Consider the following 21654-nt stretch of genomic DNA (forward strand, 5'->3'; position numbering starts at 1 on the left):
TACAAGGTATTTTTAAGATATACTGTACCTGTTTGCTCTCTAAGTTTCTGCTATGGCCTTTGGCCTAAAGCAATACAATTCTGACAGGATAAGTGTATTAGAAAACTATATAAAAACCATGTACACTGAAATCAGGTTAACAAAGGCATTTTACTCTAACTTCTGTAACAAAGTAGTAGAGATTTACCAGTGTAATTCAGGACAACCGATCTTGTTTAGGCTTAAAGTTCTTTCTTTTCATCATGCATTATTTGACTTCTGCGAAAACATTTTCACTCTGTCTTCTCACACAAATACTAAGAGCTGTTACCAAGTTCTATCCCCTAAGTAAAAAATCCATTAGAAAAAAGTACTTTAAAAAATATTGTAGGTTTGCTTACTGAGACTGAAATGAAGTACAGGGCTATCAGCATAAGAGTAAGCTCTTAAATGGTCTCAACATACCTATAAATACTGATTTCTAAGTAAATTATAGATTCTAACATGTATAAGGGATTTGGTATGAAGATTTTTTCATCTTTAACTAAAAGTGATTTTTTTTCCCCCAACCAGAAAAGGTAACTGACACAGAAGATAACAAGTCTGTGCTACAACTGACATAACGGAGAGGGGTAAAAAACCTTGTCTGTTAAAAACTGACTCCTGTCATTCTTCTGGTATCAAATAAGAGGAAGGAAAATAAACTTTTTTTTGTGAAGACAGAAAAACACACCTGAAACCACATGATTCTGGCCTATAGTGTATTAACCTGAAACTTACTACTACCCAGAGTTCAGGAAGAAAAACCCAACCCCCAAATATGCCCTTTAGAAGCACAATAAAAATTTTTCACAGGTTGTCCTGATTAAAAAGGAGTTCGGAAACAAAGCATGAAACACTTCCACTGTGTTAAAAATCAAGAACAAATAAACTGAAGGCAGATTCCCTCTGAATGTACTAAATTAATCTACAGGCTTCAGAGAAATCATTTCAAGAAAGATGAAGTTCCATGGTTTATCTTATCTGGAAGAAAATTCAAAGTGCACACTGTATCAATGTATTTTAGGAGATGTAGCACCCAGTGTCCTTCTGAGGTTTGATATCTGGTTCTTTCACAGGTTTCACCACTTCTTCTGGTTTGGGTTTAGCCTATGGAGAAAGAAAAATACAGTGTAAGTACATAAACTAAGATCTGGAAAACAAACACTAGATCTATTCCACTTCAGACTAATATAAAGATGATATACTAAAATACACAGCACGGAGACTAACAAAGCTGTGCCAGGAGCTACATACAAACCAATTCAATTAAAGACATAACAGGAAAGCAACATTTCAGTGAAGACGAAAACCTGATGGGTAGGCAAAAATCAAGCTAATGGTACTCTTACTCTTTCTGAGGAGGGAGAAACTGAGCCATCAACCTGTGTACATGGAACCCTCAAGTTTGAAGATTACTTGTGACAGTAACAGGCTACCTCTTAGGACATTATTTAAGATGCTGAACAGGATGCAAAAACTGTTATTTTAAGGAATAATGGTTTTAGTATGGGTAGGAAATTATATTAAAAAAAAAATTTCAAGGAAGCATCTATGGCTACAAAATAATTCCCACCCCTTTTTTCACAGACCCCCTCTCTTTTGGTAGCTAAACCTCAAAATTTCCACTTAATCTACCATTTGGTTTAGTACACTAAGATGTACTTAGATACAAATGAATAAAAGCAGTCTAATTTTACCCTGGATGATGTCACAGAATGTTGAAATTAGGTCAAATCTTCAAATACCACGCACTATGCTGAATCAAAAACAGCATTGCTATAGCAATATAAACATGGATGAGCCATCCTTTTTAGACCTGTCCTCCCACACTCTTCTTAAAGGAGGCTCTGACGAATTGTAAAAAGGCAAGATAATGTGTTGAAAACAACATAAGTCAACTATGTAAAAAATCAGAAGACAATTAGCGCCTAGAGGTTTACCTCTGAAAGAGTTCAGATTTTACACCAAGCACTGTAATTAGCTAATTTAACATTTAGACAAATACATGTATCTATTTAAATAGAGAACAATATCAAACTGTGAAGTCTGAATTCTCTTTTGAAATTTTTGTGAATGAATGGAAAAAACCCAATCCCGTACACTGTCATCCTTGGGTCTTTGGGTGAGATCAAAAGCAGCCAACGTTTCTGGTGTCCAGTGCACACTTGTAGGAGGAAATTCGAAAGGTACAGGTTCTACGAGACCATAAACTGCTTTGAGTTCCAGCTGTGGGGCTTCTGTTGGAACTTTTTGAAAGTAACTGTAAAAAGCAATGGAAACAGCAATTCATTCAGTTATTTGTTAACTATTTGAGTGTCTATTTATGTCCAAGATCTTGTGCAAGGAAATGACAATTTAATGGTGAATTACATAGAGAACAATTTCCTGTCTCACGTAGTTTACAGATGAGTAGGTGACAAAGTCAAGAAACCCTGTCAACAACTGTGCAATGTAACTGAAGCTATGAGGGATGTGGAGTGCCGTGAGAACACAAAAGAGGGGCAATTAAAAGAGGGGCAGATTTGGGGGGTCAGAGATGCTTTCCAAAGGAAGTGATAAAAGTTAAACTGGGCACGTTCAAGGATGTGAAAGCACAGCATGACCAGATGCAGAATATAAAGGGAAGAATGCAAGACAAAAAGCAGGGACAAAATTGATTCTACAACCTCCATAGGTACTGATCTACAGTTTGAACAACACTGATTTAATAATGGAAAACTGCTTGACAGGCCTAAACAGAACTGACAGGAAATGAATTTCCCTGCTTTATACGTGGCTGAAAAGAGAATGAGATGAGTATGCCAAGAGAAGGTATGTATATATAACACACAGAGAAAGAATGGCAGGGAAACAAAGGTAAGAGAAAGTTAGGACAGTAGAAGTGGGCTATATGTTAATAATTCATGTTTGAATTTTTAAACCTGCTTTAATATGTTATCATCAAAAGCAGAATAAAAGTTAGGTCTAACACAAGTGAATTCTATCACCAATTTAAATAGAAAATTAATGCTCAACTTCAATGCAACTTGATATAAAATGTATGGGAATAGAGACTAACAAACTGTGATATTATTAAAACAATATTATTATTTAAACATTATAAATACGTTCGTCCCTCGGTATCTTCGGGGGATTGGTTCTGGGACCCCGGCAGATACCAAAATCCAGAGATGCTTAAGTCCCTTACGTAAAGTGAAGTAGTATTTGCATATAACCTACGCACATCCTCCCGTAAACTTTAAATCATCTCTAGGTTACTTATAATACCTAATAGAATGTAAATGCTATGTAAATAGTTGCTGGCCTGCAGCAAATTGAAGTTTTGCTTTTAAGGACTTTCTAGAATCCCCCCTCCCTGCCCCCCCATATATTTTCAATCTGCGGTTGGTTGAACTGTGGATGTGGAACCCACAGATTACAGAGGGCCAACTGCAAATACTATACCGACTACTAAAATCATACTGAGCTGTACTCACATAAATCCATTTTCTCTCTGACATTTTTCAAGGGTGTTCTTCACAAGATTTCCAAGTTTCCTAAAGAACAAGTGTCCTGAAGGTTTGACTGTTGGTCCAGGGCCTTTGGTTTCTCCATATTCTTTGCATAATGCTTCTGCCTTTGCATAAACTGCACGTGAAAAGGATAAACAGTCATTTGATTATAATTATTGATTATTTATACTAAAAAGGCTATTAATCAGAGATGCTCTTTAACTAGCATAAGAGCACTACCAACAATAGTATAAGGGGTAGGTAGGTATTTTCTACAAGTTCTAGGTTTTCGAAGCACTTTTTTCTTTTCTCCAATTACTTCACTGATTCTCATTCCCTTTCATGAACTCCGCCAAAATCTCTTTTAACTGTCCATCCCCTTTATGATTAAACATTAGTTTTTAAAAGAGGAGTTAATATTCTGGCAGGAATACTTACATTTTTCTGCCTCTTGAAGAGACCTGATTGCTTCACCACATTTATCACTAGCCAACAAAGTCTGACCATGATAACAATAAGCCTGATAAAAGAAAGAAATTTTTATTCATTCTCTCCTCAAATGATGCTTTCCACTATCATCGTTTTCTATATGCATCAGACAAAGAAATGCCTTTGTCCATTGTTTGAAGTATCAATGCAGTCCCTTACATCTCTTTACTTGAATAAGCTTCCCCCCATCTCTGTTGGTATATAAAGTGGAATTATGTCAAGCCTTGAGCCAAACTAGCCTTCTAACCATGGACTGAGAGCAAAAACTATTTGCTGAAACCTGTTTTTAAAATTAGGGCAGAGGGGATAAAGGAGGGAAATTAGTGTGCTAACAAAGAGGGAGAAGGAGGAAGGATTTGAGGTTAAGGACTAAACAGGTCTTAAGAAAAATGTTACCAGGCTGGAATAGAACATGCTTATTCTTTAAATGTCTACCATCAATGCAGGGCTTGCACATGGTCTTATGCAGTGTGTTTGAAAGCAGATTATAAGGTATAAGAAATCTTATTTATGATTCTTCACCAACCCAGGTGATACACTGTATGGGTAAGTCTTTAGATTAGCATTAGTAAATATCTTTCTCAGTGAACAGGATGAAATGAGAGAATTCTCATGAAGTTTGCAGAAGGTTCCAGCTTAAAAGTGGGTTTGAATCAAACAGTAATTCCATTACTATAACCCAGCTCTACATCATCTCCTTCCACTCGCTTTACTCCACAATGGCTGCACTGACTATCAGGGAACATTTACTGAGAGCTGTCCATTATCTGTAAAATGCTAACGAAGAGTCAGGCGAGATGACAGAACTGGTGCTCGAGGGGCTGGAGAGACAGTAATTTACATTGTTTCTGGGCTAAAAATACTTACATAAGCTGTGTAGAAACACATTTTCAAGTGAAGATATTTTCTCCATTTAGCAGAGTATGCAGGCTCCAAACTGGATAAAGCATGATCTAAAGTTACATTTTAAAAAGCAAAATATAATTTCACCCTGATTCACTAGGAGACTTATAGCTTATGTGTTCAGATGCTAAAAGACCATTCAAGTCTAAAACTCAAGTATTTACACTTTAAAAACCTTGCTTTGGGCTTCCCTGGTGGCGCAGTGGTTGGGAGTCTGCCTGCCGATGCAGGGGACACGGTGCGGGAAGATCCCACATGCCGCGGAGCGGCTGGGCCTGTGAGACGTGGCCGCTGAGCCTGTGTGTCCGGAGCCTGTGCTCCGCAGCGGGAGAGGCCACAACAGTGAGAGGCCCGCGTACCACAAAAAAAAAACCACAAAAAAAACCCCTTGCTTTATTTAAAGTGATTTATTTTATTTACTTATTTATTTAGATTTGATGGTTAATGCAATTTAAGTTTGAGATAATGATAAAAATAGCAATGACTAAGAACTTCAAAGTAAATATGAATACTATTATAGTATCTATTTCCAAGCTTTTTCATAATACAGCAATGCCAAGAGTAATCTAGTCACCCAAGTCAGAAGCAAGGATACTCTAACCCTCATTCACCACTCCATCCCTGCATCTTGTATAAAACACACATGCTCATATATCCTGCCAAACACCTTTCGAATGTATTTCTTCCTCTCCATTTCCTACTCTGCTATCTTTGTCAAAACCTTCATCATTTCTTCCATAGTACTTAGGAAGAAATGATTATAATCTAAGTAGAGTCAGCCTACTACTCCTTCACTAGTAAGCCCATTTCTCATCTTGCAATGATAGGGACCTTTCTTAAATTCAAGTCCAGTCAAGTCAGATTGACTTTACTATACCTTTTAAGGGGTCCCAAATACCTACCAAATGAAGGCCAAACTTCTCAGACAGGCTTACAGACCATTTCATAGCCTCACATATGCACACTTTCGTAACCTTTGCTCCTAGCTCTCATCCTGTTTCAGCTAAAACATGTCTCAGTCCTATAATGTGCTAAGTTCTTTCTAATCTCTGTACATACTACAGAATGTTCTACTCTTCCCATATGCCAAAGCATCCCAGCAAACCTAGAATTTCTATTTTTATTTCAAAATAAGGCTAAACCACCACCTTCCTCTAGAAAGCCTTCTCTAGCATGCCCAGATCCTTTAGGTTTTTAATTCACCCCTGTAACCACACCTCATTTCATGCTATAATAATGTGGTTACATGTTTGTCTCCTTCCCTAGACTGTGAATCTGTATACCCAGCAACTAAAAGAGTAACCATCTGATAAATAGAAACATATGCATGTTTCCTAAGTAAGTGACTGAAAAGAATAATACGTTAAGGAGAAGATCTGAGTGCTAGTCTCAGCCTCCCACCTGCTAGCAGTTAAATTACAGATTAGTTATGTTAATTCTCTGGATTTCAGTTTCTTGTCTAAATAAGGATAGTAACTACAAGGTTGTTATAAAGACCAAAAACATTTCAAAAGAAAAACAGCTGTTTAATTATTAGATGTAATTGGTTAAAAAGGATAGCATCATCCTTTTCACTAGAAGTTATGGAGCATATTAACCGTGAACAGCTCTAATTCTTTTATTTTCTTTTAAACAAGATTAATAAAATAGTGCAGCTATTACTACAGCTTTGCAAAAGATGAAACAATCTGAGAGTCCTTTTGCTTTGTGAAAATCTAAAGACTAAAAATAGAACTTACCAGCTTTTTGATAGAAATTGGCTGTTTCATATGCCAGAGCAGCAATTAGTACAGGAGCATGTTTCAGTTCAATTGCTCGAGCAATTGTTACTATAACCAAAACACAATGAAGTGAATGTATGATTAAGTTCACTTGCATTTACCTTAAGTTCAATTATAATAGCAAAAGACAGTCTGATATCTATTCGGGACTTTAATACAGTTTGTTAAAAGTTTTAACATGAAAAGTAAGCTACAGAAAATGCAAACATAAACAAGCAGAAAACACTGAGCTTGTTGGTTCTGATACCACTTCCTTAAATAAATCACTAGCCAATTACTAATCACAGAAAACCCCTACTACAAAATCGCATGATGTAAGAGGAAACAAATACTTCCAGGGCACTGGAGTTTGAAATAAAGAAAAACAAAAGCCAACAAAGTTTCTTTATTGTTTTCACATAAGTCTTCATTTATTTCCTGCCACTGAAAGGCAAAGATTTCAAGGTAAGCCAAACAGTGGAAGCAGAAAAGAAATGAGCAAGGTAGAGTGGGGGGGAAAGATGAGTTATAGACTTAATTATGCTGCCAGAAATGGCATGAAATCAAAATCCTCTTAAAAAGAATCATTAAACTGTAAGGCCTTTTCCAGCTAATGAAAAATGAAGGCAAATGCTAAAGGTAAAAATCAATTTTTTAAATTCCTCACTATAAATTTCTCAAATCCTGAAACTCCAGCAATTCCAGCTAATTCTGATTTTAAAAAAAAGAACTAAATGCCAATATAGACTTTCTTAAAAAAAATCTTACAATATTTAAGATACCTTCTTGAGCTTCGGCTTGACATTGGATAATGTAAGCTTCTATGAGTCGTGCCTCTAAATCCCTCCCTTTTTCTGCGGGTGTAATTAATTTTGGGATATGACTTTCCTGAGAGAAAGAAAAAAAAAAACAAAGAAGCCAAATTTTATTTTAACTCAGATGTTAGAAAACTGAAGTTATGAGATATTCAATTTGGGGATTTTTCAGAAATTTAGGGTACAAACAAAAGTGTAAAATGGAGCAATGTTAAGCTTACAGAGAATAAAAGTTCCTGTACACTAAAACTTTTAAAGCTTTTTATAAATTTTTGTAAAAATAAGAAATTCAAGAGCAAAATTTGGGTCATAATAAATTGCTTAGATATGCAAGTCATATTCTCAACTTAGAAAATGTTTAACGGAAACGGAAACCAAATTTCCCTTTTGCATGAGCCGGAACTGTTCATTCACATTAATAATAGCAGATATAAAGAAGACTACAGTTCTGTAGCTCACTCAGGATCACAGCTTTTTCATCACTGTAAAACTATCTTATCATGAGAAAATGCAACACTGGCCTCCAGGAGCCTTCAGTAAATAGTAGTTTAATTAGAATGGGGTGGGGGTAATTCTGGTTAGAAAATACATTAGTCTTTCCCCTAATTCTCATCACATCTCCAAGCAATTTAATGTAATTAGTGTGTACTGATTGCCCCGCTGGCATTTTCACTGAAATACAGAGAATATACTCAGAAAATCTGGTTTTGCAGAATCATGATGGCTCCTGGCAACTGCTGCATACAGCAAGGGAAATGCTCAGAACTATCAATTTTTGTGCTCTGTTTTCTCTCATCTTTTCAGAAGAGACTGAAAAATAAGCAGTGAAGTACCACTTGCATCGTCTAATTGTAAAATTCACTGATGATTTTCTGAAGTGGAAACACTTAATATTCTGTAATTGGCTGCACTCATCAACAAGGTACTTAACATAAGGAAAACAGAACACATACTAGTTTTTTCTACATGATGAAATAATTCCTTCACCCCACCCCGCAAAGAATTAAATAAAAATTATTCAACAATTAAAGCATTAAGAATCTATTTTATTATTATTATTTTACCTTTAAATGTTTAAAAATCCCAGCTGCAACTTTTAAGCTTCGATGGACTTCTTTTGCTTCATCCTCTGTTATGCTGAAAGATAGTGGTTACATTAGTTACAGGATGAATCCCGTTTCTGGTATTAAAACCAACAACTAATACATTCTCATAAAACCACAGAAGTTAGTCATTTGTGTTTTTCACTACGTTTTCTTCTTTTTGACACTTAAAAAACTAACAAATGCACATGAAAAATATCCAAAGAGAAGATACTACAAGTGAAAAAGAGAGCTCCTGTTTAGGGGTCTGGACAAAGGCTTCTTGTTTTTCCTTCCAGATAATCTTCTGTGCATAAACAAGCATAAAGATCAATATACATTTAATGCATGCACATACTTTAAAAACACATATGTACACAATATTCACCACTCTGCTCTTGTTTTAATCACCTAAATTACTTCAGAGACAATTTTACATCAGCACATAGAATTCAGCTCCATTCTTAAATGGCTGCATATTTTTCCCATGTTCAGGCGCATCACAGTTGATAGTTGCCAGTTTCATATTGCTAATATCCAGTTGTACTATTATAAAAACTGTATCTCATTTTATTTCACAGTTCCTTAATCCTTCAAAACATCTTTCACAAACTTATAAGGCTTTGTATTTTTCTGTGAATTGCCTGTTTATTTTCGATTTGTTGATCTTTTCCCTGTTGATTTGTAAAAGCATTATAAAAACAATTTGTCACATGCACTGCAATTTTTTTGACCAATCTGTCATTTGTTTTCTAACTTTGTTTATGGTACTTTACGTGGTCAAATAGTCAACCCTTTTCTTGGTTTGGGGTTTTATTCAGAAAGACCACCCCCATGACAAGATTATTAAAAATGTTTTCCCTTTTAACAGTGGGCTCCATAATTCTGATACTTAAAATATTAGCTTTATGAGGCAACCTTACATTTATCAGAAGTGATACTTTTTATCAGTAGCCTAGACTTTTTAATAATGAAGTTCCATACGTTTGAAAAATAATAATATGCACATAACCCTTCCCTTTTAACTTACTTTTCTTTTCCAGCCAGTCTTGAAGCATATTTGGTATACCATAAAGCTACATTAAATCCCATGGAAATTAATTCAAAGACAGCATCCTGCTGGGCACTAGAATTATAAACATGATCATTAAGTTCTGTCAACGACTGAGATATCTCTATACGAAGCCTGCTATACGTCTTACACAAAATCATAAAGAGCTAAATGCTAACTGAAAAAATGAAGAGTCCTTGTGTTTAATATAAGTTGGGAGGTAAGACACAAGCACACACACACACAATTAACACTGAATGACTAAACATAATGGTCCACGATGTACTTCATAATAGTAAATATGAGAATAGTAGTTCCCAAAGGTTATTGTACATTGAATAGTTTTAAAAATACAGATTACTGGAACTTATCCCACAAAGAAAGTCTGGGAAGTGCCCAGAATCTGCATTTTTAACAAGTATCCAGTTGATTCTGGAGCAGGTGATTCTTACACCACATTTTAAGAAAATGGATTTCAGAGGAGAGATCATTTCAGGCTAGAACGGTTAAAGAAGGCTTAATGGTATAAACAGAGTTTGAATTGTGCCTTGAAAGATGGCTAGAAGGGAAGCAGAAGGACATCCCAGATGAGGGAATGATGCTGTTAACGCACAAGAAAGGATAAAGATTTTTCTGGTGGCAGTAACCCAACTAGCTTGAAGTTGCCAGTTCATAGAGAGAAATCGAGGAGCAGGAGAGCAAAGAGCCAAGCTGATGTGAAACTGCAGAAGATTCTGAATGCCAAGCCAATTGGTATACTACAAAGAAAAAGGTCTCAAAAATAAGTGTATTTTATATCTTATTTGTTTCCTCCAGATTCTATAACTAAACATGACACAAAGATGGCAAAAAGCTCACAAAGCAAATAATATTTTTATTCACTGTTGTTCTGATGAGACCCTGAAAATTCTTTATACACATTATCTCACTTATCTCAAATGATGAAGTAAAAAACCTGAAGTAATACCCTTATTACACATATAATACTAATAAAGATACAGAAAAATTACCCAAAGGGAAGAAACAAGAATCATGATTCTGCTTTGTATTTTTTATTTAATTGCTGCCTCCATCTTAGAAGGAACAGAGACATGGAAACTTTTTAGATTAAAAAAAAAAAGATTTGTTACAAAACATGTAATTAAAAAATACCTTATAAACTATCCTGTTTAATATACATTATAACATACAAAAATATGACAGTTATGAACAAACTCCTTAAAACAGTATACCATGCTAAAAAAATTTAATGCATAGTTTAATGGCTTATTCTTTCCAGCACTGGGAACTTTCCAATGAATTACATCTACTAATTACATCTAGTAATTCTAGTAATGGTGATCTAAGAGGCATATCTAATTTATAACTTTATCTTTAAATAATAAGATAGTTTTGCTAATTTTTATGGGGTCTCATGAATAGCTCTCTCCTGTTTACCCTTCGTTTATTTCAATCTGCCTTGCTCCCAAACACTCCATTTCTATTGTACCACATCTAGGTAGTAGTTAAGAGTGTATACAGTTGAAAAAACATTTTTCAGAAGATATACTCACAGCACACTTTTCATTGAGTAAGTAGCAATCAAGGATTAAATAACTTAAAAATCTCAGATGTACTGAATACTCAACAGTATAACTTAAAGCCTTTATCACATAATTCTTCACTGTCTCATAAAACTATGCTGAGAAATGCTGTCACAAGGAATGAAAATTTAGCATGGTGGGGAAAACTGCCAAATTTATGTAATACAAAACACTTTAGAATCTGCCAAAGTTTTGTAATGTAACAATGGTAGAGGTTTGATTCTTTAAAAAAAGTTTTTAAGGAAAATATTTCTTAATTTTAGATGAAATACAAAGGGGTACATAAAGCAAAACAGAAAACAAAGGCTTACTTGGAAAACCTTGGTATCCCAGAATATTAAAATTTGGAAAGGACCCACAGTCCACAACTTCCTACCCAATTTATGAATTCTATTATATACAATATTCCCAAGGAAGGAAGGAAGGAAACTAACATTTATTGAATGTCTATTAATGCCTGGCATTATATCAGCCCCTTAATACAAAATTTCCTATTCTGTTCCTCACAAAAGCCCTATACCTGTAACCCCAACATACAGTTGAGGAAGCAGATGTTCACACAGGAGAAGCTCTGAGGCTGATCTACGTGTGTATGAATCCAAAGTCCACACTCCTTCCACTGTAATGCCTGCCCTGGTTGTTTGCCAATCCCCATTTCCTTCCCTTCTGATTTTATAAAACGGTTAATTCTAAAGCAAATTGAGATAAAGATATGTAACTATTTAAACAACCCAATGGTGTTTAAAAAAAAAAAGTAGTTAAAAATTTAGCACCATTATGATTGGTTTCCTGTTATAATTAGATCTAACTAGTTTCAAGTGAATGATGAGAAAGTTCTGAGGGGAAGTTTTTAAAAAGAGCAGAAACAGTGAAATTAGGAAGAAAAACGAACACAGTACTGTCAGTCAAAAGAGTATGGAGCTGGGGTGGAACTGGGGAGAATGAAAGAAGGAGATTGACCAGAGACATCTGAACTATCCATCAGAAAAGGAAAGTAGTGGAGAAAGCAAAGTTCTGCTCTGCTTGGATGGAGGCAAAGACCAAAATCTAGGTTTGGGTTTCAAATTCCCAAACTATTCTTTGTGTGTTATTAAAAGTCAAGGCTGTTCAATCTAGTTAACATTTATATTGATTATCTCAAAAATGATTTGGTCCAGAAGAAACAAATTCTGTTTGTACTTAATAGACTGCATTAGGAGTTTAGGTCAAAAGTTTTATATTAATTTCCTGATAAGGCAAAATGCTGATCAGACTTACATTTTACTTCTTCTACATTGAGGCTACAAGTTAATCACTAGCTAAACAGTTACAAAAATGGCTTGAATTTAGTACTGTTGGTGCTGCTTACCTTGGAACCTGTCCCTGTAATGTATCGGTCCACTTGAAATTCTGAATATATCGTAACTTGCTTTCTTGGGTAGATTCATCCAATGAGTTAATGAAACCTATAAAAAGGTAGAAAACATTTTCAGTTTTACAGGAAATATCACGTGTCTGTTTAGAACATTTTTCGGAGAATGACTTTTTCAGATACCCGAATGAAACTCCCAGCCCCTCTATACCCTTCTCCTAAGGTAACATAATATGAAATATGCACACATTTAATTTTCAAAATGTTAGAAAGACCACATACTACCTTTACATTCTCACATTTCTGATACTCAAGCATACTGAAGAATATAACCTAGAAGACTAAACTATTCAAATCTGAAAAGTCTAAGAATCAAATATGAACTTCTACATAGTTGACTTTTAAAAACTTAAATTGATTTAAATAACTAACCTTGTAAAAGTGAAAAATATGAATCTGCTGCATTCTTCATCATTTGTGGATTACAGTTCAAATCAGTGAACAATTCAAGCAGTCGTGCTCTAGATGATCTCAAGTCACTTAAATGAGACAGAAAGAGTAATGTTAAGTAAGCTGTATTACAATGAATCTATGTAAAAGTGGCTTAAAAGTTTCAACTGTAAAAGCTTAAACACACACACACACACACACACACACACACACACACACACACCCCTTCCTCTAAGATATTACTAAGTATACAGGAATGAATTTAATTGGACTAACACTGGAGGTAAGTGAAATTTCCAGTAACAATTGTTTTAAAAGTTGTACTAAAATAAACTCAGTCCAACTAAAGGAGCAATCATGAATACAATTATATAATAAAGATACACAGCAAGTTTTAATTTTAAAAAATCAAACTAACACAAGCTTTTAAGACGGGAGGAAAGAATTACGAATGAGTAAATTAATCTGACTAGTTCACAATAGAAGTTTTTTGAAAAATGGAAATTTAACATTTGTACATAATTTTAGTAGCCCCTTACAATTTCAAAATTTGACATGTCAAAATGTACTTAAGTACAAAACCATATTTTAAAATTGCATTCTATAGTACAACACACACACAAACATGCCAAAACACGTGACCACTAGTCATTTTAAAACTGCTCCCTCGTCTCCATTCTCCTTTGCTTCTCTGCAGCAATAAATGTTGCAGACATTTATTGTTTCTTTCTCAAAATTCTTTTCTCCCTTGATTCCAATAACGCCAAATTTTCCAGATTCTCCTCTTATCTCTAAAAGTTCCTTCTCTATTTTCTTCCGTGTTCCCTTCATATGCCCACCTCCAGCAATGTTCAGTCTTTGGCTTTCTGCTCTTCTCTCTTCTGAGGTCTCATCTACGAATATAACTACATCTAATCCTAGATCTACATTATCAGCTCTAACTTGGTCCTGTTCCAGTTACACATCTTCTTTCAGAAGGCGACTTGCTTAGCGAGGGATCCAGAAATCATATTACATGGACCATGACTAAAGACAATTGGGTGTAAATGACTAAAGACTAAATTTAAATTGTAAGCACCAAGACAGTAGGGACTGTATACCCAGAACTTAGTGTCCGGGATAAAGCATATACTCAAATTTCTGTGTCGAGTGAAGTAATACTAACATTTCAAATATTTTAAGATTTAGAAGGACTGTAAGTAGCACTGATGTTTATAAAGGAGCACAAACTTAAACCTGAATGGTCTAGATGGAATGTTTATTGGTACCAGCTCTAAGGAGGCTGATTCCAAGAAAGTATATAGTAACAACTATATACAGCTGACCCAAAATGGGATGGGCTACCTTATGAATCTGTCATTGTTGAGTTATTTAATTAAAAGCTGGGAGGGGTAATTCTTGGACTCGGAAAAAAATCTGAATTTTTTTCCTTTTGGCCATGCCACGCAACATGTGGGATCTTAGTTCCCCAACCAGGGATTGAACCCGGGCCCCCTGCATTGGAAGCGCAGAGTCTTAACCACTGGACCGCCAGGGAAGTCCCCAGAATTTGAATCCTTAAGGCCTATTCTAGACTCAAATACTTTGCTAGCTATTTCCAAGTAGGCATTCAATCATCACCTGCAAACCAACTTGTGCAAAATTATATTCATATTAAAATGACAGAATTCGAGAAAAGTGTACCTTAGAAGTATCTAATTTAGGTTATTAATTTTACAGATGAGTAATTAGTAAGAGACTTGCCCAATGCTACAGATAAAACGGTTAAGCTAGGACCAATGTCTAGGATTAGGGGTTGGCAAAGTACAACCTGTAACTTGTTTTTATACGACCCACAGCTTAATTTTGCAAAAATGAACAAAGAAGAATATCTAATAGTGACTGTGTGTAGCCCACAGAGCCTAAAATATTTACTATTTAGCCCTTTACAGAAACCCCTGGTCTAGATCAACCTTTTGCTCCAATTACTTCTTTTCACAAAAAGTAGCAATTCTCTTGGTTTTCCTTTACTGGTACCACCAATGTCTTGATCATCTAGGTTCTGTATCTCATAGACTAAATGAATCCTTTTCAACTTTCCAGAGCAAATGAGACATCTGGCCAGCTGATGCCTCCTTCGAAATCTCTCTTGCATCTATCTCTTTTGTGCCAGTTAAACTGCTCTACTCATACTCCCTAGAACAAAGGTTTACCTAACAGAAATGACTTTCTCCTCTCCCTTCTTACTATCTTAAGTCAGGGGTCAGCAAAGGACCTGAAGATAAATATTCTAGGCCTAGTAGGTCATAAAGTCTCCCCTGGGAATACTCAATCTTACTGTACAGAGGAAAGGCAGCCATAGACAATATGTAAATAAATGGGGGGGCGCTATGTTCTAATAAAAACTTATTTTTATGAAAACAAACACTGGGCCAATCTGCAGGACACCGTCTGGCGACCCCTGATCTAAGCCATACAATGCAGTTAAACCCCAGCTCAAGTCCTCTCCGCTACTGAACACTCCGAAGGCTGTTTCAGGTCATAGGGACCTCTCCCTGCTCAGAACTCAATTAATTTACTATCTGGCCAATGAACAATATCCATATATGACTTTGTGGAGTCTCTTGTACTGTTGTAACATATAGCTTAACTCTTTTAATTGTGACTGTTTAGCCTCTCTGGGACTCACTCACTGACCTCAACTTGAGGACCCAGTTAAAATAATCTATGATTTAACTTTTCACATGTCATTTGTAAGTTTATAAGGAGTCTAAGGTTAGGGACAGTGTGTTACATACTTCTGCATGACCCTAAAAAAGTACCTCGTATCCATGGGGGGCTCAATCAAAGCTTACCTGCAAATTTTTGAAGCAGCAGGGCCAGTGACTACGCCATAATAGTTAAAAGGGACAGGAGCTGTGGCTTTTAATGGGTTCCTATGAAACCAATGTGTCATTCTCTCCAGGTGTTTCCTATTGACAAAAAACAAATGTATAAAAATTAAAGATAAAACATTTAATAAGCAGTGTAAATCATATTAAAATATTTTTTAAAGTAAAAGTTGAAAATTACTACAGGATATATACATTTTAATATAAAACATATATAAAACAGACATATACATAAATAAAATGCCTCACTGCCATACATCAATCTCGTTTTAACTGTCTGTTTATAGCAGCCTATGCTTAGATCAGGCCTATTAAAAAAACAGCATTTGTAAATGTGCTCACACTAACTGCAATGCTGAAGATATTGGAGCAGTAATGTTTAAACTTTAATGTGTATAAAAATCACGTCGGGGCAGGAGGTGGGGGCTTCTTGTTAAAATGAAGTTCTAATTCAACATTCTGGGGTAGGACCTGAGACGCTGATGCTGCTGGTCCCCAAACTACACTTTTGAGGAGCGGAGTACTTGACTTTGGTTGGACAGCTGCAAATGAGAAGGGCACAGGAGCAGAGGAACGTGATTCCGAAAGAGGTTTAAATGGTGACCCTTATTTAGACTGCTAAGATTACTTGACAGAAATAGGTTTTAAATTAACTGTATCTCCCACATGATATTGCTGATGCCAACTGATTGGCTGTAGCATGTGTTCTATAATAAATATACTTTCCACAGAATAGCTAATAAGAATCAATATTTTCATGATAAAAAACCCCACATGATACTTGATCAATAAAATCTATCCTTAAAACGGTAAAAAATGGCTGAATTATGAACATATTTAGCATGTGTAACTGAAGAAACCTCAGGTAGAGTTGGAGTTGGGACAGGCCTGTAGGGGGGGGCTCTCAGGTCCCGCTAGGAGACCTCAGTTAACAGGAGAGAAGTAAACCTACATCTCTGACAGGAAGGTACCTCTAGGTTACTATCAGAAGGAAGAAGAAAACTTCTCTCCATCCATGGCAGCTCAGCCAGTCAGACTGTAGCAGGCCTACCAATGAGAAGCCTCCATACTCTGGACTCCCGGGTTCCTCCAATGGACTCTCTGGTTATTACAGCCCCTCCCAACTCTCCTCTTTTCCCTATAAAAGCATGCTCCCCTTGCTTGTTCTCTGTATTTGCTTATGGTCACCCATCTTTGCATATCGCTGATTGTGATTTCTCTGCTAGTCCCTAATAAACTCAGTTTAGTTGGTTAAAAATAATAATAATAATAATATCTATCCTTAGAACATACTTGTGGTTGACAAGGGGGAGGGCAGGTAGGGGAGTGAAGGACTGGGAGTTTGGGATTAGCAGATGCAAACTAGTATATACAGGATGGATAAACAACAGAATCCTACTGTATAGCACAGGGAACCATATTCAATATCCTGTGACAAACCATAATGAAAAAGAATGTATATATGCATAACTGAGTCACTTTGCTGTACAGGAGAAATCAAACACTGTAAGTCAACTATACTTCAATAAATTTAAAAAAATGTCTATCCTTAAAAACCAAAACATTTAAAAAACTACCTAAGTGAAATGCCAATTAAAAAAAATTAAGTTCCACACCTTTCAGGTTAAAAAAGAAAAGAAAACAGGAGTGTGTCACTTGCTTAAAAGTCCTTGGGAAGATACCGAAGATAATACAGGAAGGTGTAGGTGAAGACTTAAATATGGCAATTAGATTTCGGGAAGTGGGAGACAAAATCGGTAAGATTTAATTAATTTGAAAGCATTATATACAATGTTGTCCATGGATTTTTCTTATCGGGGAAAAAAACGTGGGCTGCACAGTGTAAAAAATATCTACTTTATGCACCTCCCTTACCATATTTATTCATGGCAAAACCGTCTTTGGAGAGCACCAGCTATTTAAGGATGAGGAAACGCACTGTGTATTCAATGAAAAATTGAGCAAGTTCATTTGAGTACCTCAAAACATTTAACAAGTCCTTCAAAAATATATAACCTTCTAAATATCATCCACGTAAATCTCCTTTATAACCTAAGTAAACTAATACTGCATCTCTGTGCATATAAACCAAGCCTCCCAGAGATAATGACACACAATACACTTGACCGTGACAAATTTTCCACAAATACTCTTTTAAGGCGGCCTCCCACGTCCTGGATGAAAATGTCTTAAGTTCTGTATATCTTTACTTCAGGACCGAAGACGGAAAGTACCGTGTTCTCTACCCCTCCCTACCCAATCTGTCCGGTCAGAGACCCGCACTCCAGTTTTCAAGAATTCGAAGGGCGGGGGTAAAAGGAAGACACACCCACCTGTAGGTGCAAAGAAGGGTGCCGTTGAAGCCACCAGCACAACAGTCGGATCGAGGCTGCCACCTAAGCCGAGGCCACAGGAAGAGTCCGATTACCGACAAGGGTTCCCCACTCCGGAGACCCTGGGTCCCGCGACGAACCTACCGCCCCCGAGCTCCCAACGTCCACTTCCTGTTTACCACCCAGCCTCTTCCTCCCGGGCCCCGTCTGGTTTAACGCCGTTAAGACCTTGCGCAGGCGCACACCTTAGCGTGCCCCTCCTGAACAGGCATTTTCGTGGAAAGCCGATACTATCTACCCGGGAGAGGCGGGCAGAAGGTGCCTAAACAAACTCCTATGCAGCCATAAGACCCTCCCCCCGCCCCCAACTGCTAGTGGAGACGCGGGCAAGGCGATTCAGTGAATATAGCTGTTAATACCGTTGATTCGTGGGGCTAATGTGAATTTCTTTCTCTCGTTTGTTCCAAGGCACTTTTTACACAGGTTCCATAGACTCCCGGATAGTGGTCCCCAAAAATCTCCTTCTAGTGCCTTGAAACACTTGAAGGAGACTTTTGGGGACCACTATCAGGGAGTCTATGGAACCTGTGTAAAAACCTTGACTCTATTGCTTGGGACTCCGGGGAGACGACACGGGTAGGGATAGTACTGGGAAACGCCCATCCTCATGACATACTTACCGGATTTCTCGATGTCTGTACAGCACCCCTCCAGAGGGAAGAAAGGCAGTGTCCGAGTCCTCAAACGAGAAAGGGAGGGAGTCGCAGAGCCCGGATTACCGAATTTGAGCGACGGAAACCAGGCCTGCGGGAGCCGATCACGTGGTCAGGGCGGCCATGACAGCTACCGAGGCGGCAGTGCGCGCCGCTCTTGGGTTGAGGCTGCCGCGTTGTCGCAGTCCCCTTAAAACATTCCGTTCCTTAGTCCTTTATTACATATTGCTCCACAGTCTTCCCTCTTGAGCTGCGGTCTCCTTCAGAGACAAAGAGCAGAGATGGCCGGGCCTCCCACCCCGAGGAAGAATGCCGCAATAACAATGGCGGCCGCTCGGTGGAGCGGGGCGGCCTCAACCTAACACGAGGCGGAGCCTCGGGGGCGGAGCCTCGGCGGGGCGGCCGCTTCAGAGCCGCAAAGTTTGGCTGTGGCGGCAAATGGGCTTGGGCGGCTCCTTGGCGGGTGGTGGCGGTGGCCGTAGCGGTTCCTCTTGGCCCTGTTAATGTCGGGGCCAGGCCCGGGGAGGATGGCGCCCTAGAGCCCGGCCTTGCTGGGGTAGGGGCGGGAGGGGACGGGGTGGGGACCGGCCATGTCGGAGGTGACCCGAAGTCTGCTGCAGCGCTGGGGCGCCAGTTTTAGGAGAGGCGCCGACTTCGACTCTTGGGGCCAGCTGGTGGAGGCGATAGACGAGTATCAGATGTGAGTGACTAACCGCGGGAGCGGGCCAGACCGGCTCCAGTCGGCCGCCTCCCGCTTCTTTCTGTCGGTGTCTCTCATCACTGTATCTGCAGCCAAGGCTTCTCAGGGTGGGGCCCCGCAGGCGCTGGGGCTGAGGTCCCACTGGCCCTGGAGACCAAGGTCCGGTCTCTGGGGTTTTTTGCTCTCCGCCTCAGCAGGGCCAGTTCCGTGCAACAGGTAGCCCTTCTTTCCTGGGGCGCCAGCCCATTCAGGCTACCTACTGAGTTCCTTGCCACCGTCTCATGGGTCCCCCGCTCTGCAGTCAGTTTCCTTTTCCCCTCTCCTCCGCCTCTCTCAGGTTGCCGCCCCTCAGTTTCTCTTTTAGAATCTCGGAGGAATACTTGTGTGTTCTCCGCCCACGTCCCCGGGATGAGGGGCCTCGCTCTGTGTACGGTGCCTTCCTCCTCCCCTGTGTAGGGCAGGAGGGAACTGGTGGCGATTGAGGGGAGGTGAGGGAGTGCCCCCAGGAGGCAGCGAGGCCGGAGGTATCTCCTCAGCCCAAAGAAAGGTCTCCTCTCGCGCCCCTTCTCCACCCCTCTTTCTGGGGAGCCGTGTTTTCCCAATTCACCTCGATTCCGTTTCGGTTTCTGGGACTGTTATTTGCTAGGCTGGGTGAGTCCCACCCACCCCCTCGCTCGGTTGCTCTGGGTGGAGTCCCTGCAGGATGTGAACAGAAGAGAGCAAAATGTGAATTAATAGACCACGCACAGGAGTCACCACCGCCTCCTTGGGTCCCTCCTTTTCCTGTGTATAATGTATAGCCGCAGGGTACATGTGAGCACCAGGTTCTTTGATCTACCCAAGTCCGATTTCTTTCCCTTTATGGTTTCCTCCCAAAACTTCAGCGGTGTTTTTAAAATTAAAAGACAAGGTTTGCGTATATATTAAACCTTGCTTATAGTTTCTTGTACATTTTACTGAAAATAGGAACTGCCTGCTAAAATGCTGTTGTTTGCAAACTGTTGCCAGTAATTACTTCTTGGTTTAAAGCAAGTTATTGTTCGAAACCATGTGTAAGTAAAATCCACCCCACCCCCCCGCCCCAGCATCTTTTGGAAAGAATACACGATTAGTGCTTGGAAGATCTAAATCCTGTATTCTTTTTCTACAATAGTTACTTGTGTTTATCTGGCCATTAAGATAATTTAAGTGCGTGGATGTTCTCTACCTCATCTTACTGACTTTGAATTGCCTGTAGTTTTCAAAAGCCCTGAAAACCACCATAGTTTGGGCCATTTTGCCATGTGTAACAACTACTGTCATTTGTTTTGCACTTTCACTTGATTTCACTTTACTCTTGTAACTGCTCGGTGAGAATATTATTATTTTCATTTTGCAAATGAGGAAACTGAAGCTCAGGTTAACCGGATTACCTAGGGTCACAAAACTATACTGCTGAAGTCTGGGTTTTTTTTTTTTTCCCCCAGTTCCAAATCCTGTCTGCTCTACTATGTAGTGTTTAAGGCATTTATTAAAGATGCGTTGTATAAGTGAATTGGACAAATTAGAAGACTTCCTTCATTCCCAGAGAATGTATCCTTCCATACTGTAGCCGGTTAGATAGTGAACACCCATGTATACTCATTCTGCGTTAACTAAACTTGCATAGCCTGAAATCTAAAGCTGTCTCTCACTTGTGATGGTGGGACATGGCAGCTGTTGGCACTCAGCAGCAGACCTCACAATGGAAAGTGAAGAATACCATGTCCAATTGAAATTACAAAGGAAAATTGAATATGCAAGCTGTTTAGCTGGAATTTCTAAAAATATCTCAGCAAGAGAGTAATAGGCACCAACAAATCTATTGTTGAACCTCATTACTAACCTTGAACTTAATGATTCAGAGTAGTAATTCTAAAATTACTATAAAAACCACCAGTGTCAAATTTGAAAAGAAATATGTGATGATTGGCTTAAATTTTGTAAACATACAGGCTACATACACGATGTTGACTTTAAAATTAATACACTCAAAAATGAAGGCCAGTTGTCTTTTTTTTAAT

At 38.3% G+C, this 21654-nt stretch overlaps 2 protein-coding genes across 3 annotated transcripts in view; one reads left to right on the plus strand and one right to left on the minus strand.

The window, feature by feature from the left end:
- Positions 1–544: 544 nt before the first annotated feature.
- On the minus strand, positions 545–19223 carry BROX (BRO1 domain and CAAX motif containing). 2 transcript variants are annotated; one of them, XM_065872559.1, is made up of 13 exons: positions 18880–19223; positions 15831–15947; positions 12979–13085; positions 12544–12640; positions 9592–9687; positions 8544–8616; positions 7447–7552; positions 6644–6733; positions 4869–4954; positions 3951–4032; positions 3498–3648; positions 2122–2281; positions 545–1128 (listed from the first exon to the last, which is right to left on the minus strand). In XM_065872559.1, the coding sequence occupies exons 2-13, from the start codon at positions 15929–15931 to the stop codon at positions 1042–1044; spliced, it is 1236 nt and encodes a 411-aa protein (XP_065728631.1). In that variant the 5' UTR covers positions 15932–15947; positions 18880–19223; the 3' UTR covers positions 545–1041. The 2 variants fall into 2 exon arrangements, with proteins under 2 accessions (XP_065728631.1, XP_065728637.1); XM_065872565.1 differs by lacking the exons at positions 9592–9687; positions 18880–19223 and having other exon boundaries at positions 1042–1128; positions 15831–15931.
- Positions 19224–19322: 99 nt separating this feature from the next.
- The window catches only part of AIDA (axin interactor, dorsalization associated), a 41380-nt gene continuing 39048 nt past the window's right edge, over positions 19323–21654 (plus strand). The window contains exon 1 of the mRNA XM_065872575.1: positions 19323–19612. Coding sequence (XP_065728647.1) covers positions 19503–19612 — 110 coding nt within the window. The 5' untranslated portion in view covers positions 19323–19502. The remainder of the gene's footprint in view (positions 19613–21654) is intronic.

The sequence above is a fragment of the Phocoena phocoena genome, chromosome 1 (genome assembly GCF_963924675.1).
Source record: "Phocoena phocoena chromosome 1, mPhoPho1.1, whole genome shotgun sequence".
NCBI classification, from domain to species: domain Eukaryota; kingdom Metazoa; phylum Chordata; class Mammalia; order Artiodactyla; family Phocoenidae; genus Phocoena; species Phocoena phocoena.